This window comes from Sarcophilus harrisii, chromosome 2 (genome assembly GCF_902635505.1).
Source record: "Sarcophilus harrisii chromosome 2, mSarHar1.11, whole genome shotgun sequence".
NCBI classification, from domain to species: domain Eukaryota; kingdom Metazoa; phylum Chordata; class Mammalia; order Dasyuromorphia; family Dasyuridae; genus Sarcophilus; species Sarcophilus harrisii.
In genome coordinates this window covers 522,404,309-522,427,475 of record NC_045427.1, presented here as the reverse complement: position 1 = coordinate 522,427,475, position 23,167 = coordinate 522,404,309, and the positions used below count along the sequence as shown (strand labels likewise).

At 37.6% G+C, this 23,167-nt stretch overlaps 1 protein-coding gene across 9 annotated transcripts in view; it reads right to left on the bottom strand.

The window, feature by feature from the left end:
• Positions 1-16,235: 16,235 nt before the first annotated feature.
• HERC1 (HECT and RLD domain containing E3 ubiquitin protein ligase family member 1) overlaps positions 16,236-23,167 on the bottom strand; it is a 189,782-nt gene continuing 182,850 nt past the window's right edge. For 8 of the 9 annotated variants that reach the window (XM_023497786.2, XM_031955415.1, XM_031955421.1 and 5 more), the window contains exons 74-78: positions 23,064-23,140; positions 22,403-22,655; positions 21,824-21,976; positions 18,290-18,595; positions 16,569-16,918 (exon numbers count right to left, since the gene is read on the bottom strand). In XM_023497786.2, the coding sequence (XP_023353554.1) occupies positions 16,733-16,918; positions 18,290-18,595; positions 21,824-21,976; positions 22,403-22,655; positions 23,064-23,140 (975 nt within the window). In that variant the 3' untranslated portion in view covers positions 16,569-16,732. Of the gene's footprint in view, positions 16,919-18,289; positions 18,596-21,823; positions 21,977-22,402; positions 22,656-23,063; positions 23,141-23,167 lie in introns of all 9 variants that reach the window. The other variant, XM_031955414.1, reaches the window with a different exon arrangement.

Below are 23,167 nucleotides of genomic sequence, written 5' to 3'. Positions count from 1 at the left end.
AGACTGGTCCAGGAATCAGTTCACAAGCTCTGTAGAGGGGAAAATCATAATGATAGCAGCAGATTCCTCAAATTAATCAAATCTGAGTCAGCAATATCCCCAGTGTGTGCTGCAGTGAACTGTTTTTGGTCCTTTCTGCACAAGCAGCACATGGCACGGTGAGGAAGACCCAAGTTCAAATGTGACCCAGTTACTTAAGCTCTGTTTGCTTCAGTTTCCTCCTCTGTAAAAGGAGACTAATAAGAACCGCTTCCCTCCCAGGGCTGTTGTGAAGATTGAAGGAGAGAATATTTGTAAAAAGCAAAGTAGTGGGTGCTGTATAAATGAATTACTTTCTCCTCGAATTGTTTAGTGGCCTTGAGGACCAAGGAAATGAATTAATCAAACAAAAACAAAGTTGGGCTTACCCAGTCTGGCAAAGCCCAAGTGTCTGGAGAAGGAACATGCAAGTTCTTTCTCCCCGTTTCATCCTTAATCTCACTATGATAAATGGGACCATTTTGTGATGGGTTCAAAAGGGAACTAAAGTGACATGAGTATCGAATCCCTTCCTTCTTCCATTGATTCAAGATGAAATTATCTTGCCCATTTCTGAGCAACTGAGCTAAGCTGCTCAGAGTCTCTTAATCACCCTGCAAAGGTCAGGGGCCACAGCAGTGGAGTTAAATAGAGAGGCCACTAGTCCATATGTGAGAACCCTGGCTGACCACACATTTAGTTTTAAAATGTATTCCATGTTATCTGGGTTTTATTGTATTTATTTTGTTAAATGTTTCCCAATTCTATTTTAATCTGGTTCCTCTACCCCTCCCAGCACAGTGGGTCATGGATTTGACACTGATAGCTCTGGGCTACATACTATTTACCTTCTTTCTGGAGCTTGCTTTATAAAATGTTTTCTTTCCCAAGTTGTATGAATTGGAAATAATTTTTAAACATGTTAAGGCAGTTTATTTTAAAAAGAAATTCTTTGTCAACCCTTTGTGTGATTTGATCTCATTTATCTTTCCTGTAAATCTGAATTTTCATATATCAGCTTTTGCAGAAAGGGGAAGAGGAAATAGTTCTGTATCATTACCAAAATCAGAGTCAATCTCCAAGACTCTCATTGTCATTTCCTTCACCAGCTTGATGGTAACAATGATTAAAAAAGGCAATCTCACTTCTATCTACCTTTGTATAGTGCTTTTATAATTTTATTATATACATACATACATACATACCAGAAGTGCGTATATGTACAGTATCCCAAAAGTTTTAATGCTTTATTCACAGCTTTTGGAATAGCTTATACTCATCGACATGTAGAAATTTCCTTACTAGGAGGTAGATCACAGAGCTATAAGGGACATAACTATGCCTTAGGCGGGTGGTTATCGCTACATTACCTGCTGCACTCAGAAGTAGCAACATGCATTATTTAACAAGCAATTAACCGTAGCTGGTTTTGTGACTGGTTCCAACCACTTCCCACCTTGTCTTCACCAAGTTTGGGGCAACAGAAGATGGGGGAGAGCAAAACCACACTCATTTAATTGGGACCTGGCATTCACCCAGGAGTCAATGATTACACTCATGGATTGTGAAATCATTTGCAGTGGAACTATTCCAAATTAGCAGAGACTTACATCACCCACAAAGTCATAAAAACGGAGGTGAAACCAAAATCAAAGGAGGTTTTGAAAAAGCAAAATCAAAAATTTTAGAAATGATATTTTTCTACTAAAGGACATCCCACCTTCATTTACTAAGCATGGGCTTAGCTTCCTCTGGGCTATTTGGAGTCAAATTTTGCTCAACTAATGACATAAAATCATTAGTTCCCAGTAACTAGTCTGAGCTTTTGCTCACATATAATTATATAGCTACAAAAATATAATATACAAATATAGATAATAATTACAGAACCTTTATAAGGTCTTTGTGCAATTTTAAACTTTAATTACACACTGGGGGGGCATATAAGTGGTGTTTAAAAGCAAACTAGTTTAGTATGTTACACAATGGTATGTATGCAGGCTGTGTTAAACAATTATACATAATACATTATGTCAGATCCTATGAAAAAATAATGTTAGGGCTTTGACCCCCTGATTATGTAGCTGAAGAAATTTGAGGCCAAAATAAATGACTTGTCCCACATCATACAAGCAGCAAGGCAGAGCTGGGATTTGGAAACTGCTCTGAGTGAAGTCCATATCAGATGTATTTTTTTAAAATGACATTTGCTTTCAAATGCTAGTATTCAGTTTTATTATGGGATCCATCCCTGCAACCCCAAATTTAAAGAGCATTATAGAAATTCAAAGGGATGTGTAGCATCCCTCCCACTCCTCCCTCAGAGGAAGCCCTTCCCCAGCCCTGCCAGGTGCCAGGGAGACCACTTCTCGGGAAGAACTCAGCACGGGGATATTTACCTAGCTGCTCAAACAGAGCCAGACGGCCTCTCCTCTGGCCCCTTTCCCAGACTCATGCTTGGGTCACATCTGTACTCAAGGTTTGCCATAGAAACAATCAAGCAGGGCAAGACTTCGTGCTCAGGCCTCCTGCCCCGTCCGTCGCAGCTCAGGAAGCCTCCCCCACAGAAAACAATTCTCTGGATGCTCTAGTACCACAGTCTAAATATCCCCAGTTCCTGGGGCTGGATCGGGCACGGTATGGGGAAGAGGCCGGTGACTCGGTTCTATCCACTATTGCCGATCCTTCCTGTTTGTGTTTTTCCATGGTTTCCACTTCAGTGCCCTGGAGAAAAACTTGCAAGTACTTAATTTTCTCCTGCTGCTTGTTTCAAACAGACGTTTCCAAGAAGGATTATTTTTGTTAAATATTTAACCATCACCAAAAACAACAAAAACCGGACCCTCTAAACCATGAAGCCCAGAAAGCATTTAGTTTTTATTGTCTCCAGCTCTAGTGCTTCTTTGGAAAAAATGACCTTTTTTTTTTTTTTTTTTTTTTTTTTAAACATTTCATTTTACATGTAGAGGCCTCAACTTAGCAGTGAATCCCATTATTTGGAATTTTGACCTGCTGTTCCCACAAAGATAATTCTGTTAGCCAGAGGTTCTATTCACAGATCGGTCCACAAAAATCTATTTAATCCATGATGTCACCTCACTTATGCTACCAATAGTACTCTTCAACTAAATAAAATCAATAATGCTTACTGTATCCCTCAATTCACTAAATGGACATTAAGGACCAACTGACTACGTGCTCTGCAGATAGTAGATAACCAAATTTAGAAAACAGACCTAAATTCCATTTTAGAAAATGACCTAAAATCACCAAGATAAGTAGGAATCTTTTTTTTTTTTTAAAATTAGTGGGACTCTGAATAAAAAAAAAAATCTTCCTGATTTAGGCATTGCGACCCTGTCAAGAATAAATAATGTTTTTAAAACCATTGTTTATGTAGGAAAAAGAAAACATTTTACTCTCTTTCTCCATGGTGGTAACAACCCTTCCCTAAAAAGGCACTGAAATTCATTTTATGAGCACAAAAGAGGAGATGTTAAATATTAGGGAAGCATAAAGACATTTGAAACAAAACAAGTCATAGAAATGATAAATGAAACTAAAGCTAGTGCTTTGAAAAAACTAATAAAATTGATAAATCTTTAGCTAATCTGATTGTTAAAAAAGAAAGCAAGAAATCAAATCAATAAATAGCAAACATGTAAGATGAAATCACAACAGAACTGGAAGAAATAAAGAGAATAATCAGAACATATTATATACAATTATATACCAAACAAAATGAAAACACAAAAAGAGGAATATTTTCAAAAATATAAAATATAAAAAAAAACTACTAGAAGATCATATAGAGAGATTTGAAATGAGGCAAATATAGTCCTTTTCAAAAATTTTTCCTACAAATATAGCCAAAATACCTAAACCAGAAAAAGATACAACATAGAAAGAAAACTAGAGGCCAGTGTGACATTAATGAACATTGACTCAAATTTTAAATAAAATCCTATCAAACAGATTAAATTATGAACTCATTAATTGTGAAGTAGGATTGAAAGCTGTTTCAACATTAGGAAAACAACATAATTTATCAAAATCTAAAACATTCAAAACCACGTGATTCTTTTAAATGCAGAAAAATCTTTTGATAAAGTTCAACACTATTTTATGCTTAAAATCCTACAAAGCGCAAGCATAGAGGAATCTTTTTTAAAAAAAATATCTAAAAAAGCATCTATCTAAAATCAAATCAGATAAGAGATAGACAATTACAAAAGGTAAAATAGATAGGTTACTTGAAACTGAAAAGCTTCTCCATAGACAAAATAAATACATCTACGATAGGAAGAGAAGTAGTCAAATGAGGGAAAAAAATCTTTGTATCAAATTTCTTTGATGTTTCTCTAATATCTAAGATTTAGAAATAATCAAAAAATTTTAATAAGCATACAACTGACAAACATCTAACAATTATTCATAATAAAGATGTAAGGATTAGTCATTTATCAAACAATATGAATAAACAATCCTAGAAACATCTGCAAAGTATTCACAACCATATGAAAAATGTTCCAAATCACTAATAATAATAAAAAATGCAAACTCTCAGTTTTACCTCACTGCACAGGTTGGCAAAAAATGACAAAAAAAAAAATAGCAATAGTCAATACTGGAGGGATGGTAGGATAGGCACACGTACATTATTGATGGAATTGTGAAATGATACAACCATTTTAGAAAGCAACTTGGAATTAGGCAAATAAAGTGATTGTCCATATCCTTTGATGTAGAAACTTTAATGGGCTAAAACCCAAGGAAGCCATTGATAAGAAAAAGTCTCCATGTTCTCCAAAATATTTAAAGCAACTTTTTGTGATAGCTAAGAATTGAAAATTAAGTAGACGTCCATCAACTGTGTATTGGCTAAACAAATTGTGTTAATAAATGTAGTGGAATATATTACTAAACTGTAAGGAATATGTGTATTCAATACAGAGAAGCATGAAAAGATTTATATGAACTGACAGTTGTATAAGCAGAGCCAAGAAAACATTATACACAGAAACTACAATGGAAATGGAAAGAATATGCCAAAAAAATAAAAAAGTCAGTGTAATACAATTACAAAAATCAAAAAGAACTTCAACAAAGAAATATGGGAAGACACTCCCTGTCCCCCTTCTCATGGAAGTGGAAATCCACAGGTGTTACAGATTGCACATGTTTTTAGACTTTTTCAACATATTGATCAGTTGTGCTTTTTTTTTTTTTTTTTTTTTTTTGCTCTTAAAAATACTTGTTATATGAGATGACTTTCTGGGAATGAAAGGAGGAAGGATATGTGGGATAACTAGGAAGACATTTGGCTTCAATTTAATGTTAAAAAGAGATATCTACTCTCTCTGTCTTTGAATATAAGTTCATTACTAGTGAGATAAGAAACAGAAAATAAAAATAAAAACATTTTTATATGGGGGGGAACACATTGTGAGGACAGAATTCTCTACCCTTTATCTAGATAAATATTACTGGACACTTGACTATCTCTTATTAGATTTAATACTTTTACTGCAGCTGCTCTTTCCAAGGTTACTAATGACCCCATTACTCAATTCAATGTTTTTTAGTTCTTGTTTTCTCTGTAATCTCTTGTTGCATCTGACTCTGTTAGCCACATTCTTCTTTAAAATTAATCACTTGTTTACTGCTTTTGAGGACACTGGACTCTCATGACTCTCTTCCTACTTTTCTGCTTCCTCTTCTTCCATTCCCTTTAAATATACATAACCCCATAAATTCTGTTGTATCTCTCTATACTCTTGTTCAGTCATCCCATATATTTACTTTGGATTTAGTTATTACTATAATGCATGTAAATTCCAATCCATACTTCTTCCTTCACCCTCTCTTTAGAACTTCTATCCCTACAATTAAGATTTACCTAACCAGAAAAACTGAGTAAAATCTTTCGGGGGAAGAATGAAATTCAAAAAAAGTGAGAATTTTCAAGTATTTCTGATGAAAGGACCAGACCTGAATAGAAAATTTGACTCGAGAAACATAAAAAGGTAAACAGAAAAGTGAATTCATAAGGTACTTAATAAGGTTAAATTGATTATATTACTACATGGGAAGATGATACTTAAGAATTTTGTCATTATTAGGGTAGTTAGAAGGAACATATATTATGCATTTTATATGTGTGTTGACAGAGATCACAGATGTGAGCTAAATATGAAAGAATGATATCTAAAAAAATAAAATTAAGCAGTGAGGGAGGAAGTACTAAAAGTAAGGAAAAGGGAGAGGTAGAATGGGGTAAATTATCTCACATAAGAGGCAAAAAAAAAAAAAGCATTTACAGTGGAAGAAATAAAATGGGAGGGGAGGAAAGGGGAGTGAGTGCACTTTACTTTCATCAGAGCTGGCTCACATGGGCCTAGAAATCCATCTACCCTACAGGATAGTAAGAGGGGAAGGGGTAAGATAAGGAGGGGTGGGGGGTGGGGGTGGAGGGGTAATAGAAAGGAGGGCAGATTAGAGGAGGGAATAGAAACAAAACACTTTTGAGGGGGAACAGGGTGAAAGGAGAAAGAAAATAGAATAAACAAGGAGGAATGGGATAGAGGGAAATATAATTATCAATATTAACTGAAAAAATTCTGAAGCAAGTATCTGTGATAGAGAACAGAGTCAAATTTATAAAATTTATAAAAATAAGAGTCATTCCTCAATTGATAATCAAAGCTATGTATAGCCACATGAAAAAATATTCTAATTTACTATTAATTGGAGAAATGTAAATGAAAATAATTCTGAGGTACTATCCATTCTCTTTTTTGCATTTGTCACATAGCAAATATGTTTAACAAAATGGAAACGAGGCCTAACACAAGGCAGCTATAAGGCATCAATTCTTTGCTGTAATAAACAAATGAATGAATATAACACACACATGTATGTGTATGTATATGTGATATCTGTATGTGTATGTATCATATATAAATCTCTGGTAAGAATTAGTGATTATAAATAAAGTCATCTTTTAAGTGGCACTTTAACACACTAGGGAAACAAAAATATAAAAAGGGTGAACAATTTAAAATACTCTCATAATGATCATAAAGATGAGAAATATTTGTTTACCGAACAAATGACTTGTCAATAAACAAAATGCCCCTTCCTCTGTTGGGGCTGAAAGTCCCTGTAATGAAAAGTCTAACCCTTCCTCAAGCTCAGCAACAATCCCACAGTTTTTCTCTGCCAACATCACTCGTGCACCACAGACTAGGAACCATTTCCATTGGACTTCCTTAAGAGCATGAAACAAGGAACTGAGATTTATTCAGTAAAAGAAGCTGCTACCAGTATACAAAACAGAAAAATATGCAACGGATTAAAATTGTACCTCACACCAGAGCATTTCTGTTGGATGGACCCGAGAAGCTTGCCAAGAGTAGAAGCTCAAGAACTCTAAATTGCAATTTTAAAAACCATGCAATATCTCTATTGTTTTATTTTAAAAGTAATGAGCAGATGGGGAAAAAGTAAAGACTTGCAGTAAAGGCACAACTATTTTGTTTTTTGTCCTTTTAAAAAGAAGCTCTGTGACAAATGTCTCTGCTTGTGAGGGACATTTGGGAAAAGAGCTTGATAACCTAACACGGTCTTCAGCACATGGGGTGGTTAGGAGGAAAGATGGTAAAACATCTTTGCACAACAATACCAGCACGGCCCTGAGCTATGAACTTTATTCAACAATACACCGTGCCAGAGGATGCTGCTTTTCCTGGAGAACCATTTCATTAAGGATCAGACAGAAAGACATATTACAAGATATCTTTGAAACCAAGAATTCTTACCATTGGCAGGCTAAGTCCTCAGTGGCTACCACACAGGCCTCGTCTATGATCGTGGTATGTTAGAATCTTTCAAACGCTGGATCAAAACACAAATCCCTCCTCTCCACCAGAGAAGCGCTCTATGAGGCAAACAACATCCGCTGCAGTTTTACACAGAGCGGATACTAACGATTATACTTAAGCCACCTGGAAAGATATTATAAACAGCTGGTTCTGCAATGGACAGACATCAGATTTTGCTGTTTCCTTTTTCACATCTTTACTACCTCAGTCTGAGGAAGTAATAGAAATAAAGCACTTGCTGAAAAAAAAAAAAAACCTCATCATTCCAAATCAGGTTAGTCAACATTATTTTCTTTCTTTTTTATTAAAGCTTTTTATTTACGAAACATATGCAGGGATTATTTTTCATCACTGACTCTTGCAAAACTTTCTGTTCCAAATTTTTCCCTCTTTCCCTCCACCCCCTCCCCTAGCTGGCAGGTAATTCAATACACATTAAATATGTTAAAATATATGTCAAATCCAATATATGTGTACATATTTATACAGCTAACTTGCTGCACAAGAAAAGTCGGATCTAGAAAGAAAAAAATCTGATAAGGAAAACAAGAATGCAAGCAAATAACAACAGAAAGCGTGAAAATACTATCTTGTGATCCACACTCAGCTCCCACAGTCCTCTCCCTGGGTGCAGATGGCTCTCTTCATCACTGAACAATTGGAACTGGTCTGAATCATCTCATTGTTGAAGAGAACTACATCCATCAGAATTAATCTTCATATAATTTTGCTGCCATCTTTAATGATCTCCTGCTCATTTCACTCAGCATCAGTTCATGTAAGTCTTTCCAGGTCTCTCTGAAATCATCCTGCTGATGATAGTTTCTTACAGAACACTAATATTCCATAATATTCATATACCACAATTTATTCAGCCATTCTCCAGTTGATGGGCATCCATTCATTTTCCAGTTTCTGGCCACTACAAACAGGGCTGCTACAGACATTTTTGCACATGTGGGTCCCTTTCCCTCCTTTAAGATCTCTTTGGGGTATAAGCCCAGTAGTGACACTGCTGGTTTCAAAGGGTATGCACACTTTGATAGCCCTTTGGGCATAGCGCCAGATTGCTCTCCAGAATGGTTGGATCCATTTACAGTTCCACCAACAATAGTCAACATCATTTTCAAAGCTTACTTTTTTTCTTCCGGAGAAAGATTCTTTTCTTATCCAACAAAAACTATCTCTTGTCCTCTTTTTATATGCTCTCTCTCCCATTGACCCAATTCTCCCATCTTGAAAAAAATCCACAAGGTTCTGAACACACTGAAGACAATATTGTCCCTAAGCCATAAAGATGAATTTCCATTGCAGCTGGCTCCCCAGTGGGAATCTGCAAGGAATGGGGAGAAGTTCTTAAAGGAAATGGGTTTGCTAAATTAGTTATATCCATCACCGTCAAAAACTTGACCCCCAACATAGGCTTCCAGATCCTAGGCCCAGAATGTCTTGTGAGTCAACCAGATCCCTCCTTCTGAGTTACGCCCTATTAGAGCGTAACTCATCAGACAGAATGGCCTTAGAATTTAGTTGTAAAAGGTATAGGACAATCAACTGGTGAAATCTAAGCAGGAGGCTAAGACAGTTGGGGTCTGGGCAGATACTGCTGTCAGCATAAAGACCCATTCTGGGAATAAGGGGAGGAGTCTCAGGAAAGCAATGACAGTCTCTCTCAGTGGGAGCTTTGGATATGGTTCCTGAAACATAGCGACTAGAACTTGGGGCTTGAGCTCCAAGCAAGCTTAAGACATCCTCTAAAGCCGCTGCCCCATATCTGGATCATTTAAGCAAGGCTGCAGAGGGCAGACCATGAAGGAAGATAGGCCCTTGGGAGGATCTGTCTGGGCCATTTCAGGAAGCTCTGTGCATTATGATGGGGGAATCAAAAAGAACCTGTCCTATGAAGTTAACACCAATTAACATTAGATCAGCGAGGTGGCCCAGTGGATATTGTGCAGGCTCTGGAATCAGAAAGACACTTTCTGAGTTCAAATCTGGTCTCAGACACTAGTTGTAATTAGTCACTTAACCCTGTTTGTCTCAGTTTCCTCATCTGTAAAATGAGCTGGTCAAGAAAATGGCAAACCCCTCCAGTATCTGCCAAGACGACCCCAAATGAAGTCTCGGACATGCCTGAAACATGAGGTCTCCAGGGTGGTGAAAGTTCTTTGCCTCTCTAATATGGAAGCAAGCAGAAGTACTTTGTGCTCTCAGCTCCTCGGACAACGGGTGCTGCCCATGGGGAAGACAGATGGTAAGGGGCCCATGACGGTTACCGGTGGGAAGCCGAAGAGGCCCCCAAGCACACGGCCCTGAGAGCTGCTCCTGACCTTGTCGGTGTCATCATGTCAACGAGCGCAGGCCCAAGGCACGTGGAATGGCAGTTTTGTTTTCTATTCCTGTGGCTCAGATTAGTCCAGACCTATTTGCTTTCCCAGGGAAGGCTTCCAACATAACTCCACCATCCTTCTCTAGGGACACTTAAATTCTCCCTTATACTGCCCCATTGTGATGGGCAGACTTGAGAGATCATACACAACATTACTACATTGATGACATGCTCCCAGGACAGATAGGCCACTAGCCTAGCAGGGGCCCTAGATTACGGGGTAGCCTATAGCAGAGACAAGATTGGGAAATCACCCCAAAGAAAACCCAGGGTCTGACTGCTCCCTCAAGATCAAGGGAATACCAGGGAATCTGGGCTTTGGGCTAGAAAGAGCCTCTGGCATTTGCTTCCCCATAAACTAGGATGAAAGCCCAGAGGCTTATTGGACTCTTCAAGACACAGAGAATCCACATTCCCCACCTAGATATCCTAATGCGCACTCACCCCCATCCACTTAACAAACCACCTGCAAGTTCACTTTTCTCAAGCGGAGCCCCAAATAGCCTATCGCAATAGAAGATCTGGATCATATTTGGAGGTCTCTGTCCATAAAAACTAGGCTGAATGGAGCCTAAGGCAGGGAGCAAGGAGTAGCCAGAATAAACAAATATCACACTTCTAAAAGAAACAAGTCATTTCCCACCCCAAAATGACCATTTTCTTAAGTCACTTTTGAAAAGCATTTCTTTGCTTGTCACTGGGCCCTAGTTGAGAGTGAGTAGATAATATAGGGTCATACAATAATGCCTCTAACCAAATGGGGAGGGCACAGGAAGCCTCTAATGATAAATGGAAATGAGACCTTGAAACTCACTCTTGCAATAGTCCCTCCACTGTTAATGCCCTTCACAAACCAGCAGAAACTACACCAGAGATGGAGGCCTCTCATTCAAGGCCTTGAACCCATCAGCCCAAAGGGCTCCTAGCTGTGAGGACCTGGATCCTGAAGAAGGCCAGTTTTAGTTCTGTACACCAAAGCTTCTTCAACTGTGGATCATGATATCCCTGTACCTGGGGTAAAAATTGCTTATTACGGTAAAAAGGGTTTAGGAGTAGGAAAAAAAAAAACAGTTGAAGTTTAAGAAGCCCTGCTATATATTATATACTATGAAAGGGGCTTATACAAAAGGACTTCAGCAGTTACTAATCCATCATATTAATACTAATATGATAGGGAATGGGGCTCCTAGAAAATTCTTCCAGAGGACTGAGCTCCAGATAGTATATAAGAAAGCATTTTAAAAATATTCTTTAATGGGGCAGTTAGTGGTGCAATGGATATAGCACCAGTCCTGAACCAGGAGGACCCGAGTTCAAATGTGGCCTCAGATACTTTACACTTCCTGGCTGTGGGACCCTGGGCATGTCACTTAACCCCAATTGCCTCAGAAAAAAATAAAAGATAAAAATGCTCTTCATCTACAAGATTCCTGAGCAGTGGCCGAGGGTCTCAACAAGTGTTCTAGGGCTTGGCGAGGACAAGACTGTCCACTTTGGGTCAGGATTATTAGAGGAATTTTGCTGATGTCACCCATTGTATTATTGTTTGGGCATGTGTCTATGTGGACTCTGGCACAGTGATCCCACACTGCGCGGGACATAAGATTATAAGATCCCCCAACTAAAGATAAGGAATCTGTGCCCAACTAGGTTCACTGGAACAAATACCTAACCCAAGGGGCATTTAACCTAGCAAATAGCACTCTTCCACTTTAGGGCAAGGTCTTAATTAAAAGGTATATAATCATTCATCTGACTTCGCAGGTCAGATATCTAGATACTTAGAGGCTAGGTCTATGATAAAGCAACACCATGCTAAGAGGGAGGACTATCTGGTACAGTGGTTTCTGGGATCCAGTTTATAGGAAAACTTACTGATAAAATGGACTATTTTGGAATATAATTCCAGTTGTTGCTTATTCCTTTTTCAGGTCAGGGTTGTATTGGCCTCAAAGTCCACATCCCCCTCAGAAAACTGTGACATCCTAAAAAAATAGCCAAGGTGTCCCTCAATTAGACAGCTTCCTTTCTTCTGGGATAATTTAGCCAACTCTTCTTCAGGAGGGCTTAGCAGACTAAGCGGTATTGTTGGGAGGCACGTGGCTGTCTTAATTCATGACAGAAGTAAAAAAGTTGATATCGTCATAGTATTTACTTGGAAGAAAAGGGATCTTCCAGTTGATGTGGTGGTAATCTTCACCTCAGAAAGGGGTGAGTTCTTATTTAGATACTACAGAAGGGGGGCATCTCTCTGCAGGGGTCTCTGAAGGGGATCAAGATTTCCTATCATCCTCTTGATTGTTTTTCTAAGAGGGGGAAGGTCTTGGTGGGTGACCCAGATAATGCTAAATGGGGAACAATATTGGCAAAGATCTCCCTCAGTAATAACTTGAAAGGCTTATGATGCTTTAGCCACTTTACCACAGATGATCCTGATGGATGATATTAACTGTGCTCAAATTCGGTGTCTACAGGGTGTAGACACTGATGTTTTTGGTGTCCATCGTGTTTGTCATTACAACTTTATGACAGGAGGAGACACTGTCTGTGCTGGTGATGTTAACGTTTGTGCCGTATCCCTGGCAGTCTTCAGGCTGCTCTGGCTCATCTCAGCATCTTGCAGAAAGAGACCTAGATGAACTGCCAGTGGGCGGTAATACCCATCACAAAGGTCTGAAATTTGCTGTCCTCCACTTTTTTTTAATCTTTTCTGTTTTGTGATTCTTTGGGGGTTTAGGAAAAGGATTGTTTCCCCTTAGTACTCATTTATATGAAGATGATTGTCCAGTAAAATCCCTCTAAGCATTTAAACATTGGCAGGCCCTCTAGAAGAGCCTTAGAATGGTCACTGCAGGGGTCATGTGTGACAGGTACAGGGTTTCCTCTCTCCACACCTCCCATTCTCACACAGCAGGGAGATTTTTCCCTTAAAGGCAACACAGCAGCCTCTGGGACCTAACTGGTCCTTTCTTCCCGGTGTTTGGCCAACCAAGGCCATGATTATATTCTACCACATAGCCCTTCCTCCTTGGTGGTTATCTAAAATGGCATTAAAATCTGTGCACCCTGACATGCTGAATATGTTTCCATATAGAAATGAAGGGACTGTTACCATGGAAGCCAAATGTCACTGTAACCTCGTTGCACATATCCTTACTGTGTTAGAGATAAATTAAATTCCTTTTGCTAACTGCTCAATGATTTATATGTGCCACATTTCCTCCCAGAGTCAAACTTGAAGAAAGCCCATTTCAGGCCTGCCCCTATCAAAAAGGTAAACTCTACACATAGCATTCTCTTCTGCTGGTTTAGCAATCCTACTGAAAAAGCAAACGAGATTAGTGTGGTGTGATATGTGATTGATGAAGTCAAGATGACTCTGTCAATCATCCTTTACCTTCCTAATATTTAGCAATATTCTTAACTCTTCAATGATCCCTTCTATAATTTTTTCAGGATGAAAGCAAGCCTAGAGTTTGAAGGGTCTATTCTCGTTGCTTTTTTGAAAATTACAACATCTGTCTTTCTCCAGTCTTGTTTTCAAAGATCTTTCCAATATAACTGACAAAAGCTCAACAGTCAGTTCCTGCAAGCCCTAAGGATGTTGGTTCATCTGGGCCAGGTGACCTGATTTCATTAAGGGCAGCCAGGCGTACTCTTCTTATTTTTTGACTGATATTGACTATCAAATCTGTTGGTCATTTTTGTTCTGCCCTTTCCAGTGTAAATCATCATTTTCTTTTGCAGAGAAAGCAGGATCAAGATAACAATGGAACAGTTCTGCTTTCTCTGTTACCAATTATCAATCCCTTCTTGGATCAAATGTCTTTTTGTTGTCCTTATTTTCCTTTGCCAGCCTCAGTGCATTCTGAACTTGTTTAGTTCAGCAGAAGTTCTGCTTCCATCTTCTGCATATTGTTTTCCAATCTAAGTTGGTTGCTGAGCAATCTGTGTTTTCACATTGGCCTCTTTAGATAAATCCTATTCTTCCTCATCACTGTGTTCATAATTTTATTCTCAAGCAACTCTCGTTCCATGTGGTCTGACTTTTTGCCCTGAAGCATTTCTCTTAGACTTTCTGTCCAGGTGGTCTATGGTGTATTCCAATATGAAAAATCATTTCTGTTTCTACTTTCAGTGATTTTCACCCATCATGATTCTCCCTCAATATTTTTGAAGTTCCTCAAATCAATCAGGCTACCTTGTTAAATCCACAATGTCATCCATTCTCACTCCCTCATCTACAAGTCTATCCCATCTGTCTGAATAAAATATACTGACACAGAGCCATATTCTAATTGGGGTTCCATACCACAAAATCTCAATTATAGCTGTACTGCCTTAGTTATGCCCCACTGCATTGGTCAGGACTTCTACTGATTGTTTGTTGCATGCCCTTTGGGAGTCCAAGTATGGACACTTGAGGTCGTAGGTTTTACTACGGTCGACTTTCTTGGATTTTGCCTTGTGATTATTTTGTGTCTCAGCTCTTCTTTTTTTCTATAGAATCTAATTTGACAGATATTCATTTTTAGTTGAATTGGCAAATACACACTTGCTACTACCTTTTTTTAACGTGGGTTGAAGTTCTAACTGCATAGGGTGTCATATAGGTGTCCCTTTCCTTCCTTTTCTGTGTAGCCCTCTTGTGGGCTGACAAGGGTCAAGTCTTGCCCTCCTTCATTCCAGAAGCTTTTTGCTGTTGCTGTTCCCACTGAAGCCTTCAGGAACACTGCATCGTCCCTAACAACCTGGAGTGTGGAAAAACATACTTATTTCTTCATCTCCATCAGAAGGGAAATCAGACTGTATTTGGACCATACAAGAGTCACTTAACTGTGGCAAAAAAAAAAAAAAATACAAACATCTCACTCTCTGATGGAATTCATTGCATAATTCTGCCTTCAATCCATGTTAGCATTTTTAGCACTGTTTTTTCCCATCAAATTTAAAGCCCAAACTAACCCAAACTGGCCTAACCATCCTCAATATATCAATAATAAAATACAATACAAAGTGATAAAATACATAAAATCTATTCAGATTATTATTATATGACTAACTTGTTGACTACTCCTAGTAGAATTAGGAGGTTCTGGGTCATTGTCTTCATCCCAAAGAGCATATAAATTGGACAGTTTTTTAAAAGAACTAGTTCTAAAAGAGAGAATAAAATGAAAATGACATTAAGGCTCATCTTAAAAGAAAACGTGAGAACAAATTCCAAATGATGGAAATTTTGTCAACAGTTTAAGTATAAAAGAGAGATAAAAACCATTCTTTATATAGACTCCCTCCTAATTTGTTCACATCCCAAAAGAGATTCCCTACCTGAGCATTCACAAATCTCAAAATGATTGATAAAAGAATGGTTTATCCACTGACATGTCTATCTGTTCAAGGGCTGTTAGAATGTCTCCTTCACTGCCATAACTCCTACCAGCCATACTCTTCAGTCTCAAGTTAATTTCATATAGCATATTATTAAGCACCTGTATGCAAAAACATTATGCAAGGTACAACAATTGCTCAAGGACTTCTTGTTTCATGAGTCTGGGTATATCTGTCAACAAGCCCTCTAGGGACTTGGCATCTAGTATCTGAGAAGTAATAAACCTCTCTGAATTTAGGTAGGCTTTCCTTCTCAAATAGACATCTGTCACTGGACTTGTACAATTCTCAGTCTTAAAAACAAAACAAAACAAACCCTATTCACTGGAATTAGGACTTGAACCTTGAATTCTCAAGTTAAAAATCTGATGTGCTAATGAATGATTCAAAAAATCTTGATGCTAAATGAACAAAGCACATGTCTTTACTCACCACCCTAACAAAGCTCTTGCAGCATAGAAAACCTCATTTTCTCTCTCTTCTATTCTCTGCCTCAATGATACCATTCTACTCAGTCATTTGAGATAAATGGATGGTAACAAAATCATCACACGAAAATTCTTGAATCTGCTTTATTTCTCTGCATAAGGAACCCTGCACAGGCAATTCAAATTAAAACAAAATAAATATATGAATATTCATGTAAAACTGTCCTTTCTAATGAACAATTATACACAATGTACAACTTCATGTTCACTGGGAGGGCTTACAAATATACCATTCCCAACCAAAAATGCACCAAATGGCTCCATGCAAACTTATCAAAAGTGACCAAATATGGAGGGGCAGGGAAAGGGTTGGAGGGTGGGGGAGAAAACCTTACCGAGAGCACTTTTAATTTCTTTTTTTGTTTTTTTGTTTTTTTACAATCACAGAAAAATAAAAACATCTATTCTCTTTTGTTGTTACATTTAGAGTAACTAAATGTGGCCACTGTTTATAATGTTGGTTTATGCTCCTAAAACATCTATGTTTACCATAAAAGTGTCTTGACATTGAATTGGAATTGGGCATTATTCTGTAATAAAAGGAAGATGATTTTGTTCACAGGTTAATAATCTGTGTCTGAGCCCTCTGCATTGTCCACATTGCGGGAGAGCATGTAATTGTCCATGTCTATCGACCTGCAGTTATTGATTGCATAGCGCAAACGCTCTGCCATGATTAGCTGACTGGAGTAAGGTGGAAGCCTCAATTGAAAGAAACAGGTCTGTGAGGTAGGCAAGCTGTCGTAAGGCTGTAGAGAGAAGAAAAAGAAACCTATTGAGTATGGTCATTAAAAGAAACAAAAAAAGACACTGCTTACTGCCATACTTCTCCTCCTGCCAAGCATTAAATTTCCGTTATTCATTTTTCATAGCCATTACTTAGCCATGAAATAATCCTGGTAGTCATGTTTTTCTTAACTATACCCAGGAATCAAATCACTGAAATGACTCCTGGCCTCTTCAGTTATAGCCTGCTTAAAAGAAGGACTATTTGAAATCAACAAAATTCCTTCTCCCTCTCTCTAGCTCAATTCTCTTGGCATATATACTATTAGCACTCAAGGCCATAAATATAGGGTAGCTGCTAAGTTGCCATATTTGGAGAATAAAGAGGTAGGCCAGTGGCAGTATATGAGATTGTATATTTAGAATAAAAGATTTGGTATTTAGTATAAAGGTGTCAAGCTGGAAACAAATAGAACTATCTGCCAAATTCTATTTTAGAAAAAATATAAGGAAAAAGGGATGATTAAATCAAATTTGAAAACTGAAGAAACTATCTAAAAAGCATAAAGAACACATTCAATTGTTTAAATTTCCAGGCAACTGAAGTTATTACAGAATAGCCAGCAGATCAGTTATTACTGAGGTTGTGTGCAGTTGTGCATATCAAATAAAAAAGGCATTGATTGTAAAGTGAACATTTCCCTTTTTTCTTTTTTTCTCTAAAAAACAGTTAAAAAACATTTCCACCCAGTTTCTAGCAAGGCCTTAATGTGGAGAAAATGTGAAAAAACAAACCAAAAAACACTTTCATAGGATGTCTTGTGCCAGAAAGATGGAAAAGTCCTATAACTACGGAGCTAGTAGTTATAGGAATTATATTTAAGAATGAAGGTTTACAGATGTTGCCCCTAAGGAAAATACAATGAAATGGTCACTTATTTTAGGGGAAGAGGTTAGGATAACAAAAAGCCAAATTTTGTTAGCTAAGTGGGCTCAAAACACAACATGGTTTATATTCAAATTCATTCTGGAGACTACCTTCAGTAACTAAAATCTTAATCCCTAATGGAAACTCAAACTTGAGTGAAAAGAAATGTTCAAAGTCAACAAAATGCTGATTACAAAATGATCATTTCAACTCTAAATATGATTCAAAAGAATCCGTGTTCCGAAATGCTGTGTGAGTAGCACTCTGCACTTGCTTTCAATTTATGAAGCGTTTATTATAGGAAGTTATTGCTTTAGATGATTCTGATTACTTAAGAAGGAACTCAGAAATCTCTATTAAAATCACATAAATTCTGAGCCTACATGAGAACAGCAGCTTGTTTTTTTTCCTTTGTTCTAAACCTATCCAATTGAGAAGAGGAAGAACAAAATAGAGAGGAGCTTACCCTATCAACCTTCATGATCTGGAATCGCTGAGATATATCTGCAGTGTTAGCAGGCAGCCGAGACCTTCCTGACACAAATCTCATAAAGAGGACTCTCTCCTCATTGGAGAACTCCTCCAAGGTGTGCCAGAACCACTGTACCAACTGATGTTGCTCATCCACCTCCCTGTATCGAACAACTTTCTTTAGAACTTCGACAGAGATTTCGGGCATTCCGCAGACCATTTGCTCGAGTTGTTTGGCAGTCAGGAGGGATAACAAGGGTACCGGGATGATCCATGACATTCCTTCTCGAACAGCAGCTACCTAAAAGCCCCAAGAGTTTGAAAGAAAATTCAATGATCTCTGTTTACCCACATGTTGTAGTTTTGTAAAAAGAATTTCCCTTAATCCCTCAGGGTCTGCCCCTTGCTGCAGTCAAATCAAAAGTCTCCAAATGCAACTGGCTGTTCCTTTGAACTTTTCTAACTGGGAATGCTCTCACTTCTGCATCATGAACCTTCCCAAACTGTTTTACATCCTATCCTTTATTCCACTCTTGTTTTTATCTTCCTTGATAGCACTTACTGCTTAAAGGGATAGATGAAGACAACCTCTTATTGTTTTATGTGTGAATGTCTTGACTTTCTAGCAAGTCTAAGGCTCTTAAACGTAGGGACTATGCCCACTCGTGTCTTTGCTTCCTCTCAGAGCTGCCAGCATGGTGCTATGGCCTGGAGGGCAGGCCTTCATTTCACACTGCTGGCAGATGTAGAGGTGACGCTGACAGTGGACTGAGCCACTGACATTTACACCCTGTGGGACTTCGGGCAAGTCAGCTTCCCCTCCCTGGGTTTTAGCTTTCTCATTTGTAAAATGAGCAGGGCTGGAGCAGATGATCCCGACAACCTCAGGTCGATCATGGGTGTGAGAGATGAGCTACATTCTAGAGGCCATCCAGCAAGACTATATACTAATTATGACAAATAGTAATGAATGACATTAACATAAGACTTTAAGATTTACAAAATATTTCTCTGAAAGTTGAGTATTATTGTTCCCATTTCACAGATAAGAAAACTGAAGACTTGAAAAGTTAAATGACTTAATCATGGTCTTATAGCTAACCTATGCTAGATCCAAGTCCTGACTCCAGGTGCTTTTACTAACTCACACTGCTTCTCAGAGATATGACTGTTGTCTAAAGTTAACTTTACGTTTTATATAAATTTAATTCAAAACTATCTACTTAATAGTCTTTATGGAATCTGCTACTATGTACCAGGCACCATATGAGGAGAGTCTATGCTCTCAGAGAGTTTATATTGTCCAGGGGAAGACAACATATAAAAACAATCAAATCTGTACAAAATAAAATCAAGGTAATTCAAGTGGGAGCAATCAACAGCATCAGAGGACAGGAGAGATCTATGAAGAAGGCAGGGTTTATGCTGAACGTCAGAGGAAAGTGGGGAAACGAACAGGTGGACACTTCAGGCACTGCAGACAATCTGTACGACAGCTCACAGATAATGTCATGTGTAAGGAATAGCAAGGCATCGGGTCTGGTGGGACCAAAGGTAGATGAACAATGTACCACGTCAGAACGGAAAGGTAGTTTGGAGGCCTAGCTATGATGATTTCCAATGTCCAAGCACAGGAGTTTGTATTTGATCCTAGAGGTAAGAGGGAGCCAATGAAGTTTATGAAATGGGGACACTACCTATCAGTGCTTCAGTGATAGTTCTTTGGCAACTGTGTTAAGGATGGATCACAAAAGGAAGATTTTGAGCATGAGGAAACCGAGAGACTAGGTGAGAGGTGACAAGAGCCTGAACAAGGGTAGTAGAGAGAAAGGAATGGATGCAAGGGATGAAAGCAGAATAAAAAAATACAGCAACTTATTAGATATTTAGAGTAATGAAGAATAAGGAGTTGAGGATGACTCCAAAGTTCTGAACTTATGTGACTGGAAGAATGGTAGTGCCTTCATCAAAAATAGGTAAATTCAATAGAGGCTTGGGGTTTGGGAGAAAAGACAACGAGTTTTGTTTTGGTCATGTTGGATTTGAGATGCCTATAAGACACCCAGTCCAAAAAACAGTTCATCACTTTACTCAATATACTCCAGTGACTCCCAACCCCCTTCAGGATCAGACACAAAATCCAGTTTGACATTCAAGGACGTACACTACTTGACATCCTCCTCAGCTTTCCAGTAGTAGTCTTACACCTTATTATTACCTCCACCCCTTAAACACAGACTTCATTCCAATGACCCTGGCCTCCTAGCTCCTCCACAGACAAAGCACTCCATTTCTCAGTTCCAGGCATTTCTCTGGTTGTTCCCCATGCCTAGTACACACTCACTTCTCATCTCTGCTTCCAGACCACCCTTGCCTTCTTTCAAAACCCAGCTCAAAGTCCTTTTCCTGCAGAAAGCCTTTCCTAATCTCTTTCCATTCGAGTATCTTCCTTCTGCTTATAATTTCTTCTTTATCCTGTACATAGCTAGCTTGTGCATATTTGTTTGCTATTGCCTTCTCCATTAGATTATTAATTCCTCAAGGCCAGGGTCTGTCTTTAACCTTTCTTTGTGTCTCCAGAGCTTCAGTACAGTGTTGGGCACAAAGTAAGTGCTTAATAAATGTTTACTAATATTTTGAATACTACTATAATAGTAGACTAACAATTTCCTTGTACCTTCACGAGATAATTTGGTCCAAAAGATTCTGGATACCTTAAAATTTTCTTAGAAATCAAAAATACCAGTAAAGCTGAAAAGTATAACTTACCACCTTTATAGAAAAATCAAGACAGAAATAAAATGATAAAATAGGATAACATTCAGGAGCCTAACAAAAATAAATAAGACTATAGATTCCATATTTTCCACCTCCATTTCACTCAGTGTGCTGAGTTACAGCTCTCTAGAAATCCCTAGATCATCCTATAAATAAAATTTTATTGACAAAAAATTGCCTAAGTTCTATTTTCACTTGTTATACATTGTGCTTTCCCTAATATTTATACATTCATTTATTCATTCACACAAACATTTATTAATTAGTAAAGATCCTTTCCTTTTGTTGAGTTTCTATGGGTAAACAGTATTAACATTAGCCCTTTATATTCATTCATTAAGTGCACAGGAACATTACAGCACTATAGAAATACTGTTTTTTCTAACTGAGGAAGTTCAAAAGCAAGGGTAATCATACTATAGGTAAACATTAAGAGAAAACTGTATTTAAGCTTTCTAGGACTAGAGTGAAGAAGAGGAAAGAATTCTAGGTACAAACATGATAAGCATTAATTAGCAAAGAAAAAGTTGAAAATTATAAAAAAAAATTTTTTAGGGAATTCTAAGTATAGCACTGATTAGAACAGCTGAAATACGTTAGAAAGAAAATTGTATCATTAGAAATACTGAGTTATTAGAAAAACATTCACTTGGGAATTGAAATACAAATCAAACAGTAAATATCTATCCCTTGAAATATAAAAATCAGAATCAGTGATGTCAGATTTTTATAATCATAATATTCATCTTACCTGCCGGTCCATTTCATGAAGTCTATACTCAATAGCCCTCTCCACATACTCCTTTCTATTAGAAAATGTAAGTGGGATGCTATTCCCACCAGGGATTATAGGAACCATCTTGCCATCAGCACTCTGACCCACAAAAGAATCAAGCGGAATCATCTAGATACAGAGAACAAAAAGTACACTTACAGTATTTGTTAAAACTGAAAATTTTAACTAAAAAAATATAGATTTGCCATGTCATAATATATGTATAGTTCCACAAAAAAAAAACACTCCCCAAACTGAGGTCTACTACTATATTCTTCCCTGTAACAGAGTTTGATCCTCCCTATTTATAACATATTAATGGGGGAAGGCCAGCAGTAGAAACTGAGGGCGAGATGATTTTTTCCATTAGCAGGTATGTTAGCAGCAACAAGTTGTATTATATTTGCTGCAGGCACCAAAGAAAAATGAATCAAACTACAAGACAACTATAAGTCAGAAAGAACCTGAACTTTAAAAGAAATATCCCTAATTAATGTTAACTTATATAAATCTGCAATAAATACCAATAACAAGATGTTGCAATAAGTAATTTACCTCATGGAAATTCTCTTCAGTAATCCCACTGTCTTCAATGTGAAGAATGCTATTAAGGGTCTGCACATAGAGCAGATCCACTTCCTCCAAGTCCTCTAACGTGAGTGGGATACAGCACAACTGTTTCCAAACCATTGGAGCCAAGTGGAGGTCTAAAGGCTTCTTGGTACGGATAGCAACACCCATCAGAATTCCCAAGAACTTAAACTGCATTAAGTGTTCATCTAAAAAGGCTGAAGGGTTAAAAAGGAACCTTAAAAAAGAAAAGAAAAAGAAATTGAACAAACTTTTCCCCATTATTTTAGTAATAAATTAGGATCAAAATCTATGAAGTATTACTATCCAAATACATGGCCTCTGCTATATATTAGAATATTTTTAAAAGCATAATAAATAAGTTAGGTAAAATAAAGATTAGATTTGTTCCAAAATGATTTATCTTCCAAATAGCTTGTATTTATAACTGTTACAAGTTCATAAAGCAAAAAACTCTGTAATTAAATGTTACAAAATGTTATTTTTTTTTTGTTGTTTTAGCCTTATAGGATTATCTTTTGATGGACTTTGAAACCAAACATTTCTTAAAATACAGACCATATATATTCCCATATAGACTGTAGAATTTACTATAGGTTTTCAGCAATTTTTTTAGTAAATTTACCTGTCTCTGTTGTAACCCACTTCTGCTGTAGCATTTGGGGATGGAATAAGAAGGTCAACTACACCAGTTTCAAGTTCCTGTCAGATTAAAAACATATATACTTC